The sequence below is a fragment of the Leptonychotes weddellii genome, chromosome 3, assembly GCF_054177405.1.
Source record: "Leptonychotes weddellii isolate Sample4059 chromosome 3, ASM5417740v2, whole genome shotgun sequence".
NCBI lineage: Eukaryota > Metazoa > Chordata > Mammalia > Carnivora > Phocidae > Leptonychotes > Leptonychotes weddellii.
Window position 1 is genome coordinate 104,262,323 of NC_138371.1, and position 18,176 is coordinate 104,280,498.

The following is an 18,176-nucleotide window of genomic DNA, read 5'->3' on the forward strand; positions in this document are numbered from 1 at the left end:
TCTGTGGATAGGTCTGTTGCCGATCTAATGTTTCTACCATTGTAGGTTACGTATCTCTTCTCCCGAGCTGCTTTCAGGATTTTCTCTTTGTCTCTGAGACTCGTAAGTTTTACTATTAGATGTCGGGGTGTTGACCTATTTTTATTGATTTTGAGGGGGGTTCTCTGTGCCTCCTGGATTTTGATGCCTGTTTCCTTCTCCAAACTAGGGAAGTTCTCTGCTATAATTTGCTCCAATTACCTTCTGCCCCTTCTTTCTTCTTCTTCTGGCATCCCAATTATTCTGATATTGTTTCGTCTTATGGTATCACTTATCTCTTGAATTCTGCCCTCGTGATCCAGTAGTTGTTTATCTCTCTTTTTCTCAGCTTCTTTATTTTCCATCATTTGGTCTTCTATCACTAATTCTCTATCACTAATTCTCTGCCTCATTTATCCTAGCAGTTAGAGCCCCCATTTTTGATTGCACCTCATTAATAGCCTTTTTGATTTTGACTTGGTTAGATTTTAGTTCTTTTATTTCTCCAGAAAGGGTTTCTCTAATATATTCCATGTTTTCAAGCCCAGCTAGTATCTTTATAATTGTCATTCTGAACTCTAGTACTGACATCTTACTAATGTCCATATTGAGTAGGTCCCTGGCAGTTGGTACTGCCTCTTGTTCTTTTTTTTTGAGGTGATTTTCCCGTCTTGTTATTTTGTCCAGAGGAGAACAGATGAATGAGAGAACAAAATGCTAACAGGGTAACAACGACCCCAGAAAAATATAAACAAATCAGAAGAACCTTCTAGAAAGTGGTTGCTTTTCTGTTCAGAGAGTGGCTGCTATTCTTTTCTTCAATCTCCTGTTGAGTTCGTAGGTGTTCAGAATGGTCTGATCCCTATCTAGCTGAATTCCGGGACCAGATGAAATTTAGGTCTCCTTCTCCTCTGCCATCTTGCTCCTCCCCACATATTCCAGCTTTCTTTTGACGTCCATTAGCATAAGTGTTTCTCCATCCCTTCACTTTCAGTCTATGGGTGTCTTCAGGTCTAAAGTGAGTCTCTTGAAGGCAGCATATAGACGGGTTTTGTTTTTTTGATTCATTCTGTCACCATATGTCTTTTGATTGGAGCATTTAGTCCATTTACATTCAGAGTGATTATTGATAGATATGAATTTAGTGCCACTGTATTACCTGTAAAGTCGTTTGTGGAGATTTTCTCTGTTCCTTTCTAGTCTTTGTTGCTTTTGGTCTTTCTTTCCCACTTTATGAGTCCCCTTTAATATTTCTTGCAGGGCTGGTTTAGTGGTCATGAACTCCTTTAGTTTTTGTTTATTTGGGAAACTATCTCTCCTTCTATTCTGAATGACAGCCTTGCTGGATAAAATATTCTTGGCTACATATTTTTCCCATCCAACATGTTTAATATATCATGTCACTCCCTTCTGGCCTAACCAGTTTTGTTTTGTTTTTTTAAAGATTTTATTTATTTGAAATAGAAAGAGAGAGAGAGAGAGCACACTCATGCGCACAAATGGGGGGAAGGGCAGAGAGACAGGGAGAATCAGACTCCCCGCTGAGCAGGGAGCCTGACGTGGAACTCGATCTCAGGACCTTGGGATTATGACCTGAGCCAAAGGCAGACACTTAACCAACTGAACCACCAAGGTGCCCATGGCCTGCCAAGTTTCTGTGGATAAGTTTGCTGCTAACCTTATTTGTCTTGTTTTGTAAATCAGGGATTTCTTTTCCTTTGCTGCTCTCAGGATATTTTCCTTATCTCTGTATTTTACAAATTTTACTAAGATACGTCTTGGTGTTGGCCTGCTTTTGTTAATTTTGATGGGGGTTCTCTGTGCGTCCTGGATTTGGATGTCTGTTTTTTCCCCCAGGTTAGGGAAGTTTTCAGCTATAATTTCCTCAAATAAACCTTCTGCACCTTCTGGGACTCCTACGGTACAAATATTATTATGCTTTATGGAGTCACTGAGTTCCCTAAGTCTACATTCGTGATCCAATATTTTTCTTTCCTTCTTCTTTTCATCTTCATTATTTTCCATAATTTTATCTTCTGTATCACTTACTCATTCTTCTGCTTCTTTCACCTTTGTGGTCATTACATCCAGCTGGTTTCACATCTCAGTTATAGCATTTTTTATTTTGGCCTGACTAGTTTTTAGGTCTTTTATCTCTGTAGTAAGGGACTCCCTGGTGTGTTCTATGCTTTTACCAAGCCCAGCTAGTATCCTTATGATTGTTGTTTTAAATTCTGGTTCAGGCATTTTATTTAGATCTGTTTCAATTAGATCCCTGGCTGTGACCTTTTCTTGTTCTTTCTTTTGGGATGAATTCCTCCATCTTGGCATTTTGTCTAGGTCTCTGTCTTCTGTGTGTTAGGAAAGCCTGCGATAGTCTCTGCTCCTGAGAGTAATGGCTATATTAAGAAGAGGTCAAATACTATCCATGGCCTGGCATTTCGGGAAGTGTCTCTGGTGTATGCTGTGTGCACCCTGCTTTTGTGTTTTGGCTGCTCTTTCCCTCAGGTCAGTCCTGCGCAAAGTTTCTCCTTGCCTGCTGTGGGGAGAGTTTGGACCTTGTCCAGTGTGTAGCAAGTTTTAAATAGGTGTGTTTTGGTCTGCTTGTTAAAAGAGGCTAGATCCTGTTTCCACTAGAGCAGAAGGGGAACTGTCTCTCCCAGTGTGACCCAGGGGATCCTCAAACCACACTGCCTGGTCCCAGGCCTCTGCACTCTTCCTTCACAGGAGCACCAATATGCCTGCCAAGCTCAATGGACTTCTAAAACTTCAGTCTTTGAGCTGCACTGCTTGTAAAAACTTATAATAATCAGCCCCTCTCACTTTCCCAGTGAATGGTGTTGGGGAAGCATTTTTCTTGTGCAATCCTCTGCACGCTTCCTGTTTGCTCTTGTGTGTGTGCGTTCTCTGTCTCTTCCCCCTCCCTACATGATCAGGGCTCCCTCCCCTCTGCAGCACCTGCTATTCTTTTCTCCCCCAAATCATATCTCCGCACCTCCTACCTTCCAGTATGTGGCCTCTTTTCTCCCTCTAGTTTGTGCAGTTTGTTCTCTCAGTCCTCAGATTGATTTCTTGGGTGTTCAGAGTGATTTGATATTTATCTAGCTGTGTTCAAGGAAAAAGGCAAGCATAGGGTCCTGCTACTACTCTGCCATTTTAACTCTTCTTCTGCTAAATGCTATTTGTAAATTGCTTTTACTACCTGTATATGACTTTGGGCAGGTTACTTAACCCCTTTGTGCCTCAGTTAACCCAGCTATAAAATGTGGGTATGAAATGAAGGTAGCTTCTTCAAAGGTATGTTGTGAGGATTAAATGTAGTAATACATGTAAGAGGCTCGGTATAGTATCTGATACATAGGAAGCCTTCAGTAAGTATTTGTTGCTATTAAAATTGTTATTGATTATGTGCATTTGTTTTGGAAGCACTTACAGCACAACACTGGTGAGATCACTCCCCTGGGTGAGTCCCTAACTGACCATTCCTTCTCAGGGAGGGCCCCTCTCTCTTCTTCTCCGCGTTCTTTAAAATGAGCTGTTTTATCTCAGAGCCTCTTCTCTCCTCAGTGCTTCCGACATTGTTGCATCTGCAACTGTGGCTTCAAGTGCCATTTAGATGGCTGACAATTCTTTTTTTTTTTAAGATTATATTTATTTGAGAGAGAGAGCAAGCACGAGCAGGGGCAGAGAGAGAGGGAGAAGCAGACTCCCCACTGAGCAGGAAGCCTGACGTGGGGCTCAATCCCAGGACCCTGGGATCATGACCTGAGCCCAACTGACTGAGCCACCCAGGTGCCCCTAGATGGCTGACAATTCTTAAATCTGAACTCAGTATGTCCTAAATTGGACTCATTCCCTGCCCTTCCCTCCCCTCCACTTATTCCTTTCCCTATGATCCATGTTATCTTGGAGAATGGCACATTATACCTTGCTGATCAAACCAGAAACTTGGGCACCATACACGATTCCTTTTTCTTCCTCCCCTCTCATATCCAATCAATCATTAAGTCCTACCAATTCTATAACCAAAATACCTATTAAATCTACACTCTTCTCTCCATTTCCACTACCTCTTTTCCAGCGTATAACTCCTTGCTGTTAATGCAAAACCTAACTGTTTCTTTTGCTCCCTCCTCAATCCGTTCACCACCCAGCTGCTAGAGTGATTGTTCTAATCTGATTTGTCACTATCTTACTTTTCAATGGCAATCCACTCTTCTTAGGGTAAGGTCTAAACTCTTTAATATGTCCTGTAAAGGGATATATGATTTAGGCTCTGTGTACCTCTCTGGCTTATGTCCTACCATTGTTAGCAGTCTCATCTCCCTTTCCAAAATGGTATCTATCCTCTTTGTTTATACATCTGCATGCTGGTCTATGCTTCATCTTTCCTGACTCAACTGATCTCCCACTCCTCTACTTCTACCCAAGCTTTCCTACCACGCTCTCTGAAATTCTCTTTCCACAGTACACATCTTTAACCTATTCATTGTATGTGTAGTCTTGCTTTATCCAAAACCTGGATCTCTCTACTATGAGTAATGGTACCTCTGCAGACTTCTGAAATGGAGGCTATTCATTTTTTTCTACTTCAGTGCTAATTCCAGACCCTTACTCTTCTAACCTCTTACAAAAATCTCTGTGTCTTTGAGGCTAATGCCATCCAGCCAGGCCACCTTTTATTTTTCTTCTTAGTGGTCATCTACCAAAGTTCCCTTTCCTCATCTTTCAGTCACTAAAGACTTTTGTACCTGGTTCACTGTCTTTCTGACAATACTACCCTAACTCTCAGATCCTTGAGAACTTCCACTGTGTTAACTATGCAACCTACTTCTGCTTTAGTCATCTAATTCCAGGACCACACCTAGAGCCCTGAAATCAGCTGGAACCGCTTCATCTCTGAAACTGTAAATCTAAACGCTTTATGACCGCAAGTTCTTTTCTGCTCTTGGAATCCTACTACACCTGTTCTTTAATCCACTGGCAGCTCTCTCTTGACTGCCCCACTTTCTTCTTTTCATCTCCCTTTTACTTTTACTATTCTATTTTCTTCTCTATTATCTTGCTTAGATTCCATGGCTCATTACGTAAAACCTCTCTTGCCCTCAACAGCCTTAACTCCCTAGTCTGTGACTCTTCTTCCACCCATATTCTCAGCAAAATCCTAAATCCAGTACAACTGCCCAACATTTTTATTCCTACATGTAGCCTGCAGGATGATCATCACACAATTGCACTGATTGGTGACTTTTCTTTCATGACCTACACTATCTTCTGATCTCTTAAGAGTTTCCTAGAACTCTATGTTTCTCTGGTCTGGTCTCTTTCCTTATCACAGAAACTACTTCAAACCTTCTTTCTCCATACATTCTACTTTATAAAGAAAATCAAAGCTATCCAAAACAACCTGCTTCTACCTCTTGCTACTAGATTTGCAAATACCTGCATTATAAATACCCACCTGTTCTCAAATGTCTTTGCCCTCTGCAATGACGTGGATGGAACTTGAGGATATTATGCTCAGCGAAATAAGTCAATCAGAGAAAGACAAGTATCATATAATCTCACTGATATGAGGAATTTGAGAAACAAGACAGAGGATCATAGGGGAAGGGAGGGAAAAATGAAATAAGATGAAACCAGAGAGGGAGACAAACCATAAGAGACTCTTAATATCAGGAAACAAACTGAGGGTTGCTGGAGTGGAGGGAGGTGGGAGGGATGGGGTGGCTGGGTGATGGACATTGGGGATGGTATGTACTATGGTGAGCACTGTGAATTGTGTAAGACTGGTGAATCACAGACCTGTACCCTTGAAACAAATAGTACATTATATGTTAAAAAAAAAAAAAAGATAAATAAAAAAATAAATAAATACCCACCTGTTCATCCTTTCCTACTGAAAAAGCTATGCATCCTGTGGAATGCTGATCCTTCCATTTTTGCTGTGAAGACAATCCCTTCTCTCACATTTTCCAGGATTCTATCCCATTCATACTTCCTTTATCTTATATTTTATATACTATATATTATATATAATAATAATCATATTGTATTATATATCTTTCCCTCTCATCAATAAGAAGTGTGCTCAAGTCTCTTCATCTAACATTAACCAACATTCCCCTGGCCTTTTGTGTCTGCCCTCAGCTACTGACCTTTAAATACCTTTGTTCACACCCATGTCTCTCAAGTGGCGTGAACTCAATTTTCTCTTTCCCTAACACTTTCTCCTCTTGGCTTTTGTGATAACATTCTCCTGATTCTCCTCCACTTCTCTGATCACTCTGCCCTAGTCTCTTTCGTGAGCACTGCTTCCTCTTCTACTCCCTTAAATGTTGGTGTTCCTCTGGATCTCTCTGAGGTCTTCTCTTGCCACATTCCTCCTCCCCAGGCTTTAATTAAAATTGATGTTTTAATAATTAAATTGTAATCTCTCAGAGAATTTGAGAAAGTTATTTCTTACCTAATGAGTATTTTATTATGATTTAAAAACATCTATTAAAGAACATGGCATTAAAACATTTTCTACATTGGTTCTCTACTGTATATTCTCTACTATACGGTTGCAGACCTCAAAACAATTCCTTAACAATACCCTGGTTAAATAAAACAAGTAAACAGAAATTTAACAACAAATCAAAATTACCTTTATCGCCAAGGTCTCTAAAAAAGGTTGATCCACAACGAGCTGGTTGGATTCCTGCCAGTATATCCTCGATATCCTTTGAACACACATTAAAATCTTTAAATTTAACTTATAAAAGTTCATTTTCTATGTTACCAAAAAAACAAAAAGAAAGGAAGAAAGAACTCTCTCCCCCACATACTGCTTACCTTTTTTGTCAGCTTCTTCACTGAAGTTTTACCTACAGCAAAGAAGAAACTATTTATTACTCATACTCCTTGGTAAAATTCAACTTCCACAAAGAAAGAAAATCATTTAAAAGACAAAACAAACAACTAAATATTTATAAGAAAATAAGGCTTTGGCAATTTAGCTAATATCTTTAAACCAAAATTAAGAGCCAGAGAATTCTAAGTCTAAACACAAAGACACTATGGGTTTTTATAAGACCTACTTATCAATTTCACTCACCCTATTTCAGACATATAAAATCTTATCACCATTTCTAACTTCTCTTAGTTGTCTGCATCATAAATAAATCCTGCATCATAAATAAACTGTCAAATATGATTTAAAAAATCTTTTTGCTTTCACTGATTAAAAGAATACACATTCATCTTTTAGAAAGCTACCTTTTTGAACCCTGAGAAGTTCTTGTTAGTTTACAGCTCTCTAAGCAAATTTAAAAGTCTAGCCCACACGACTATACATTCTAAAGTTATTTTTAATAATTTCCTATTGGATAACAGAGATTTATAATTCTTGCAGGTGTTTAGCCATCCTCTTTATTGCTTGCATCATTTTCCTTTTATCACTATAATTCTAAAAGAATCAGTTGCTTGTTTTGTTGAGGCTTATTCTGATTAGAGCCTCACATCATTTACACATCTAGAATACTGAAAAATGTTTTATGTTGTTTCTTATATAAGCCATATGCATCACAAACTTCCCATTCTGCTCTCAAGATGATCTCATCTATGAAGTTCCTTCAGTACCATTACACGGTCTCTGCAAGTTCAGGCAACAGGTTAAAAAAAAATGAATACTTTTAGATGTGCCTTTTCTATACTTTAGGATGTTTAATTTGGACTATAAATCTACTGGGGACAAATTCTATCATTTGCTGTTAATAAACTGTCAAGATTTTAGTTTTGCATTATTAATGAAAACAGTAGTTGCGGATATGACTGTCAGTTTTAGAAACATCTATAAACATGTTTATAAACTTAGGTGTTACTATTTTGGGATAATTTTAAACTATGTGTCACCCAATGATAAAGAACCCTAGATTCTAATGTTAGGTGCTAATATACGCTTAGATCAAATAGACAAAAGTTATCATTTAAATTACAAACCTAAGGGTTTATGTGAATGTGTATATAGAAATATGTGGTAATACAATGGTAATAACAAACCCCAGAAAACTATGTAATAGATGTATTTTATCTACCTTTGTATATTCTATTAAAGAAGTTGATCACGATTCACATACCTTTTATTGCTTTTCTTCATGTCATGTTCAAATTATTTATTACCAGAGGTACTTTTATTTTTAGACAATTAAGGTTACTCCCCAAAGAGATTAACCCTTGTACCCAACTGAAAAAAGTATTCTAGGAAGTAATAATTGACATCTTGAAGGTGACAGTATGGATGGTTTCTAAGTAGTAAGATTATTTCTAAGGGTCTTATATTTGTTTCATACCTAGATTTCTTTTTGGTCTTTTAAAAATCTTTGTGCTTAAAAAAATCCTTCTACTTGATGACTGAAACTGAGTGAGGAAAGAAGGTAGCATTTGCTTACCTGCAGCTAGAAGTCTTGATGCCAATAAAAATTAGAAAAGATTCCAGAATGTCTTATTATTCAGATCCTTGCCTTTAAGTGGCTAATAATTTATTATCCTCATTTTATAAATAAAACAAATAGACTGACTGATGGGCAAGAGGAATTAGGTCATAATATGGGCACTGGAGGATTTTTCTTCTCATCCAGATTTTTCAAAAACAGGTGTCAGTTCCATTAAGGTAGTAATTGGTAACCACTCTCAACACTTCAGGAAACTTCACAGAACTGAATGATAAGCACTGGTTATTTCATGTTGATTACAAGTTCTGCTTGGTACCTGAATACGTATTTGATTATCAAAAATGGAGAAACTGTGTACCTAATGAGCTTCTCTTGTAAAAAATATTTTTTTCAAAATGGAATCAATAATTAGAAAATGACAAAGAAATTACTTTAGCTGACAAAAAGAGGTAATTTTCTTATATAAAATTCATTTTTAGATTAAAAAAAAAAAAGTCAGTGTTACCAGGGGTGAACATCTAATTTCGCTTGTTTCCCCTTTCTCCTAAGTTAACAAACTTTTCCTTGAGTAAGAGAAGGGGTTGTAGTGTTTCAAACCCAGAACACCAGGGTAGGGGTGTCTCACGCAGCCTACTTGTATACCACTTGTTCATGCACTGTACCAAAGAGACCACGAATCAAAGTAAGAGGTCATGGTCTGATCTGTGGTATGATGAGCCATGACCTGTGTTCCTCTGACAGCAATTACAACATCAGGACATATTAAATATACCCATATAGTTTTGCCACATTTTTCTATTTAAGAACGGAACCCAACTGTACATAATCTAAATTTTGTGTGTGTGTTTGTTTGGACTGTCTGGGTTTTTTTGGAGGGAGTGGAAAACTCCTGCTTTTCTTTCTTTGGTTATTTCTATTTTCACACACATAAAAAACCCAGTCTTTTTATATGCATAGCTATTTCATATATATATTTGTGTACTCATATATGGAAATAACAGAATGGCAAAAAGACAGAGCTAGAGTTGAGGCTGTAATGTTTTACTGTATGAGCATGAAGAATGGAAAATACATTGTGGCTTTTCTTGGCAGGGGAAGGCACAGATCTTGAAGATCTATGAAACACTACAATGGAATTCTGGCTCAGGAAGTAGAATGTTTTTAAAGGTCTCCACCTCTTGTAGAGATTCCACCATGTGGCTTTCACTGTTTACAGAGGATTTCTGAAGTAAAAATCAGAAACAAGCACATCTTTTTTACAGGCAAACAGCCATTTTAATACTTAAAATATTAAGTATTGTTACAGGTCAAATAAATCTTTACCTCTAGCCAAAATATAGTTATTTGATGACTGTAACTATAAAAACATTATTAATGGTATGTAATTCAATTTCATTTTGCTGTAGGTAAGTGAACTTTTGATACATAACAATTAAAGAGACAATGCCATCATTTATATCTTTTGCATGAATATATGGAACAACTTGGCATCAATGTTAGAATTAGTATAAGACAGAGCTAGTTAGAATTAGTGAAAGAAAGAGCTAGTTACTCCAGTACTTGCTTGAATTCAGTCACAGCTATTATGGAAACTGAGGGAGAAAATGACATATTAGCAAAACAAACTTTCTCATATCACTAATAAAAATGATAATTGGAGGCAAAAAAGGAGGGCAAATTAAATGGTGCTATTTTCCTTCAACAAAGCATGTGGCTTGCTTATTTCTGCTGGAATGAGAGCAAGAGATATCCTCTGGTTGGTATTTCTTCTAGAAGGAGACAAATAGTGATCTCCTAAAATGTTTGAAAGTGGCCTACTTGAAGGGGTGCCTGGGTGGCTCAGTTGGTTAAGCGACTGCCTTCGGCTCAGGTCATGATCCTGGAGTCCCGGGATCGAGTCCCACATCGGGCTCCCTGCTCAGCAGGGAGTCTGCTTCTCCCTCTGACCCTTCCCCCTCTCATGCTCTCTCTATCTCATTCTCTCTCTCAAATAAATAAATAAAATCTTTAAAAAAAAAAAAAGAAAGTGGCCTACTTGTCAACTTTGCTAAACTGCTCTTCAAATACATTTAAATTATTTTTGAAGGGAAAACAAGTGACTTTTTTTTTTTGCAACCTCAAGTACTGTGAAATAATAAGAACAACATTATACACAACAAATTAATTACAGTTTAAGAGCTGATATAAAGGGGGAAATACAGCAGCTAAGAAACTAAATAATGGGGAGAGGGGAAGATAGGGAAAGCTTCAAATAAGAGATGCTGAAGTGAACATCTGAAGGATTAGCATGAATTAGCTCAGAGAAGTGGGGTTAAAAGCATTCTGGGAACAGCATGTGTAGTACTGAGACAGGGAGAGTTGGAACACTAGGAACACAGAGTAGGGCCTGTCAGTCACTTCTATTGTGATGAGGAGGGAGAGGGCGAGTGATTGTTTTGGTGGCAGGAAGCTGAGGTAATTGCTATCTAAAGACTTCTATTTTCCCTTTGAGTAGGTGATCAGATACTTTGCTAGAACATGTAGGAGCAAGTGTAAGAAACTTAGCATGATGCATCAGAGATTGCTAGTATAAAGAAAAACAACTGATTTTCATATAGAGATGCGCAATAACCTGACCCTGATAATTCACTTAATTTTAGTAGTTTTATTATTTGTAGATGCTTTGGGATTTTCTACATAGATAACAGGTCTCTGACCAAATACAGCTTTAGCTCTTCCTTTTAAATCTATAGGTCTTACTTTTTTCCTTGCCTTTTGGCACTGGCTAGGACTTCCAGTACAGTGTTGAATATAAATGATAAGAATGCAGAGCCTTGCCTAGTTCTTGATCTTGGGGGCAAAGCAAACTTTCACCATTAAAAATGATATTAGCAACTGGCTTTATGTCCATAAGGCCTTTTAGGACTTAGCCTCAAAAGTGCCATACTGTCATTTCCACTCACGTTTTGTGAATTGAAGCAGTTACAAAGTTTCAAGGGGAGGGGATATAGGCTCCACCTCTTGCTGGCAAAATTATGGAAGAGCACAGAGGGCCAGAAATAGTATTGCAGCCATTTTTGGAAATACAATCTGCTACAGCACCTTAACTGATTTATCACCTCATGTGCAATATGATCTTGTGTTCTTCACCAAAGGGAATTCTATCCATCCTTCTCATACCTTCTGTTAAGTCCTGATTACTCCAGCCCTTACTGACCTTTCCACTGAAACTTTACCACACTGAAGACCATCTATTACCCACTCTTGTACCAGATTGTAAATTCTACTAATACAACAATATCTGTTTTATTCACCACTATATCCCAATGCCCAACACAGTGCCTGTGGGTTTTAAACCCATTCTTCTCACACAGGAAAATACATACTCCCCAGTTGGGGATGGGTTGGTGATGAGCCAGGGGACACGGAAGTCTTAAGTTATTTGCCATGATGCAGTTTGACAACTAAGGGAGTCCTTACTGGGCTCCATCTTAGGTATGTGTATGTCTCTAAGAAAGGCCAGGGTAGAAATGTTTAAGGGTGTAGAACGACCAATTGGAAAATGTGTTACTTTTGTATAGTGTTCAAATGCTGTGAGAGCAGATTATACTCACAGCCCTGGTCTACTCAGGTACTGACTTCATGTTTAACTGGAGGAATGGGAATAAGACTTCTTAGTGAGTCCTTGGATGCCTAACACAGCAACTGTTTTTTGGAAAATGAGTTTATCATCAATCTGTGCTTTTAAAACTTTTAATTATATTTAAAAAAGCTACCTCCTATAAATCAGTTCACTTTTTTATTAGAATTACACTAGATGAATGTTTTGGTTTACATACCTGCTTAGACCCACAAGAAGTTCTCTGATATTAGAAAAACATATAGTCATGTTTTTATTGTTTTAGTGCCTGATTTATGTTTCCTAAAGTATAATTTTAAAACCAATATTTTCAACTGGGTACAAGAGTTGATATTTTTTATACATGCACTTTGTATAGCTTTATTATTATATATGTTATTATGATGTATTTCATATACCATAAAAGCCATCCATTAAGCTGTATAGTTCAATAGTTTTTCATATATTCACAGAGTTGTATGATCATCACCACAATCTAATTTCAGAACATGTTATCACCCCAAAAAGAAAGAAAACCCATTAGCAGTCACTCTTCCTCCCCTACTCCTAGGCAACCGCTAATCTACTTTCTGTCATTACAGATCTGCCGATTCTGGACATTTCACATAAATGGAATCATACAGTCACATTTGTGACTGGATTCTTTCATTTGGCATAATGTTCTCAAGGTTCATGCATTTTGTAGCATGTATCAGTACTTCATTTTTTAAAAGAGTCGGATAATATCTCATTGTGTGAATCTACCATATTTTGTTGATCCATTCATCTGTTGGTGGATATTTAGGTTGTTTCTGTTTTTTGGCTATTGTGAATAACGTTGCTATGAACATTCATGTGCAAATTTTTGTGTGGAGGTATGTTTTTACTTCTCTTGGATGGCACACCTAGGGGTGGAAATGCTGAGTCATACGGTAATTCTATGTTTAACATTTTGAGGAAATGCTGAATTGTTTTCCAAAGTGGCTGTACAAGGTTACATTCCCATAAGTAACGTGTGAGGATTCCAATTTCACCACATCCTTGTCAAAGATTGGTATTTCAATACAAGAAATTTGAAGCATAAACTTAAAACTAAAGGAAATCTGGAATATCTTGAAATCACAATGGGCTATGTGAGACAGGGCACTGTATCAGAGGTTCCCCAACAATGAATGTACACAGGTTTGAACTGCATGGGTCCACTTATACATGGGTTTTTTCAATAAATACATACAGTACTGTAAATGTATTTTCTCTTTCTTATGATTATCTTAACATTTTTTCTCTAGCCTACTTTATCATAAGAATACAGTGTAAAATATGTATAACATACAGAATATGTGTTATTCGACTATTTATGTTATCAAGTAAGGCTATTAGTAATGAAGTTACTGGGGAGTCAAAAATTATATATGGATTTTTGACTACATCGGGGGTTGGCACCCCTAACTCCTGCATTGTTCAAGGATCAACTGTACTGTGAAGAATCTACTTCAAACACAACTAGTAAACTGAAACTAAGCATAAGCTATAGTCAATTTAAAAAGCATAAGACAGACTAAGAAGTTTACTTAAAATATAAGTTTTGGGGGTGCCTGGGTGGCTCAGTCAGTTAAGCGGCTCCCTTTGGCTCAGGTCATGATCTCAGGCTCCTGGAATCGAGCCCCATGTCGCTTCTCCCTCTCCCTCTGTGCTCTCCCTCCCTCTCTTTCTCAAATAAATAAATAAAATCTTTAAAAAAAATAAAATGTAAGTTTTGGGGCATTAGGCTGGCCCAGTCAGAAGAGTGTGCAACTCTTAATCTTAGGGTCATGAGTTCAAGCCCCAGATGGGTGTAGAGATTACTTAAAAATGAATAAATATATTAAAAAACTTAAAAAAATACAATGTAGGTTTTATTAGTAGGGAGATGCAATTGAGCCTAAACCCTATTGTCTCTTTAAGAAAACTTACAGAAATAACTACATAGAACTCTTTGTCACACAACACCCTTTAAAAAACAATGATGAAATTTCATTTCAGTAAAATCATCCCCAATTTTTTCACTGAAAAAGAAAGAAGTTGGTGCAAAGACTTCTTTAGGGAAACAGTCTTTTCAACAAATGGTACTGGGACAACTTGGATGGATATCCAAATACAAAAGAATGAATCTGGACCCCTACCTCTTACTATATACAAAAATTAACTCGAAAAGAATCATAGATCTAAATATGAGAACTAAAACCATAAAACTTTTAAAACAGGTGAAAATCTTCATGAACTTAACAGTTAGTTTACAGTTTCTTTGGCATGACACCACAGCACAAGCAACAAAAGGAAAAAATGGACAAAATGGACTTCATCAAAATTAAAAACTTTTGTGTATTAAAGGAGACTATCAAAAAAAGGAAAATAACATACAGAATGGGAGAACATTTCTGCAAGTCATTTATCTGATAATGGTCTAGTATTCAGAATTTATAAAGAACTCTTACAACTCAACATTAAAAAGCTAAATAAGACAAGTAAAAGTGGGTAAAAAATATGAAGACATTTTCCCAAAGAAGACATTCAAGTGACCAAAATGCACACAATGGATGCTCAATATCATTCCTTAGGAAGATGTAAATGAAAACCAAAAGATAACACTTTACACTCACTAGGATGGCTATAATAAAAAACAAAAATTGGAAAATAATAAGTTTAGAGGAGGATGTAGAGAAAGCAGAACCCTCATACCCTCATATAAAAATGGTGCAGCCTCTGTGGAAAATAGTCTGGCGATTCCTCAAAAAGTTAAACAGAATTACCATATGACCAAGTATTCTACTCCTAGGTATACACCCAAGAAAAGTGAAAACATTAGTATACACAAAAAAACCTATACATCAATGTTCAGGGAAGTGTTTGGTTATCTATAATAACCAAAAAGTAGAAACAACCATCAGCTGATGAATGAAAAAAGAATGTCATATCCATGAAATAGAATATATTCAGCCATTAAAAAAATGAAGTAGTATATACTACAACATAATACTATTAACATAGTGAACATTATGCTAACTGAAAGAAGTCAGACACAAAAGGACAAATACAGTATACACTACTAGTAAATGGCAGAGTCGGCGTCCAAACTCAGTTTCTGTGCTATTCCAGGACCTGTACTATCAACTATGCTACATAATAATACTACTGTTTTGTTTTTCCTCATCTTTGTATGCTGACTCCAACCATCTCTTGATCCCACTGGGTCCCACAATCTATTTGATACCACCATCTATTCATTATTCCTTGGCTGCTTCCCACCTGGCTGAGCTTCGATGGTCAACCATTATAATCATTCCCTTGCTTCTATTTCCCTTTGTCATATGCTCTTGGCTGACCCCAACCCTTGTTAGATCCAACTCTCTGCCTTCTCCATCCCAACACTGTACAGCTGAACATGGAGAAAAGTAACCACAGTCAGTTGATTAGATTCATTTTAAATTTATAAGTAATGACCTCAACTGGCATTATAATAAGGCTATTGGTGATCATTACACTTCTCAATCTTTACAATCAAACCTTACAATTTTAGAAGACTACTCGGCAAAACTCCAGTACCCCTTCTTCACTCTCAGCTGATGACCTGGATTCTTAACTGACTGAGAAATAGAAACATAACTTCTACAAGCACCCACCATGTAGTATGTCTTTTCTAATGCCAAGTTTCCACTGTGTTTTTAGTCTTTTTCCTCTCTTGGCTTCTCGAGGACTTTGTCCTAGAAATTCTTCTCTCTCTTTCCTGCACTGTCAAGTTTTTCTGTCATCTGTCAACACATATACAATTGTTTCTCCTGTCTTAAAAAAATCCTCTCTTGATTTCAATTCTACTTCCATCTACCGCTTCAACTTTCTCCTTTCTTTTATGGCAAACCCCTCAGTGTCCTTTTTTGTTTCTTCCATTTTCTCTTTTCCCATTTCCATTAAAAATGACTCTAGTTAGGCTTTCATTTTCACACCACTCCACCAAAACTGTTCCTATGAAAGTCACCAATAAACCCTCATGTTGCCAAATCCAGTGGTCAGTCCATTCATTTACTTACTTGTTTTTTAACTGAAGTATAGTTGGCAAACAATATATTAGTGTCAGGTGTACAACACAGTGATTCAACATTTAACATACATTATGAAATGCTCACCACAACAAGTGTAGCTACCATCTGTCACCATACACAGCTATTACAATGTTACTGATTATATTCTCTATGCTGTACTTTACATTCCCCTGGCCTATTTATTTGATAACTGGCAAGTGTGTATCTCTTAATCCCCCCTCATCTATTTACCCATCCCATAACCCACCTCCCCTTTGGCAACCACCAGCCTGTTTTTTGTATTTATGAGTCTGTTTCTGTTTTGTTTGTTCATCTGTATTGGTTTTTAGATTCCACATATAAGTGAAATCATACTGTACTTGTCTTTCTCTGACTTGTTTCACTTAGCTTAATACCCTCTAGGTCCATCAATGTCATTGTAAACGACAAGATTTCATTTTTTTAATGGCTGAGTAATATTCCATTGTGGTCTAAAGATATACCACATCTTTTCTCCCCCTTCTTTTTTCTATGACTATAGTTGACACACAATGTAACATTAGTTTCAGGTGTAAAACAGTGATTTGACAAGTTCATACATTATGCTATGTTCACAAGTGTAGCTACCATTTGTCCCAAGATATACTGCATCTTTATCCATTTATCCACAGATGGACATTTGGGTTGCTTCCATATCTTGGCTATTGTAAATGATGCTGCAATGAACACAGGGGTGCAGATACCTTTTCAAATCAGTGTTTTCATTTTCTTCAGGTAAATACCCAGAAGTGAAATTACTGGATCATATAGTATTTCTATTTTTAATTTTTTGAAGAACCACCATACTGTTTTCCATAATAGTTACACCAATTTATATTCCTACCAGCAGTGCAAAAGTCCCTTTTTCCCACATCCTTGCCAATATTTACATTTCTTATCTTTTTGATACTAGCCATTCTGACAGGTATACAGTGATGTCACTGTGGTTGTGATTTGCATTTCTCTGCTGATTAGTGATGTTCAGCATCTTCACTTGTGCCTGTTGGCCATGCGTTTCCTTTTTTTTTGAAAAATGTCTATCCATTTTTTTAATCAGACTGGATATTACCCCCTTATCAGATGTATCATTTGCAAATATCTTTCCCATTCAGTAGGCTGTCTTTTCATTTTGTTGATAGTTTCCTTGTTGTGAAAAAGCTTTTTAGTTTGCTGTAGTCCCAATTATTTATTATTACTCTTGTGGTCCTTGCCGAGGAAACAGATCCAAAACAATATTGCTAAGACTGATGTCCAAAAGTTCATCACCTATGTTTTCTTTTAGGAATTTTATGGTTTCAGGTCTCACATTTAGGTCTTCAATCCATTTTATTTTTGTATGTGGCATAAGATAGTGGTCCAGTTTCATTCTTTTGCATATAGCTGTCCAGATTGCCCAACACCATTTATTAAAGAAACTGTCTTTTCCCCATTTTGTAATCCTGTCTCCTTTGTTGTAGATTAATTGACCATATAAATGCGGGTTTATTTCTGGGCTCTCTATTCTGTTCCATTGATTTATGTGTCTATTTTTGTGCCAGTACCATACTGTTTCGATTACTATGACTTTGCAATATAGTCTCAAATCTAGTACTGCTGTTTGCTCAAGATTATTTTGGCTATTATGGATCTTTTGTGGTTCCATACAAATTTTTAAGATCATTTGTTCTAGTTCTGTGAAAAAAGGCTACTGGAATTTTGATAGGGATTGCATTGAATCTGCAGATTGCTTTGGGAAATACGGACATTTTAACCATTTAATTTTTCTAATGCATGAGCATGGTATATCTTTCCATTTATTTGTGTCATCTTCGATATCTCTCATCAATGTCTTACAGTTTTTAGAGTACAGGTCTTTCACCTTCTTGGTTAAATTTATTCCTAGGTATCTTGGGGGCGGAGCAAGATGGCGGAGGAGTAGGAGACCTGGATTTGGTCTCCTCTCAGGAATTCAGCTGGAAAGGGATCAAACCATTCTGAACACCTACGAACTCAACAGGAGATCGAAGAAAAGAAGAGCAACAACTCTCTCAT

General features: G+C 37.1%; 1 protein-coding gene across 1 annotated transcript in view; it reads right to left on the reverse strand.

Moving 5' to 3' along the window:
* MICU2 (mitochondrial calcium uptake 2) overlaps positions 1 to 18,176 on the reverse strand; it is a 149,971-nt gene that overhangs the window by 110,232 nt on the left and 21,563 nt on the right. Inside the window, exons 2-3 of the mRNA XM_081815494.1 lie at positions 6,856 to 6,887; positions 6,668 to 6,743 (exon numbers count right to left, since the gene is read on the reverse strand). Coding sequence (XP_081671620.1) covers positions 6,668 to 6,743; positions 6,856 to 6,887 — 108 coding nt within the window. The remainder of the gene's footprint in view (positions 1 to 6,667; positions 6,744 to 6,855; positions 6,888 to 18,176) is intronic.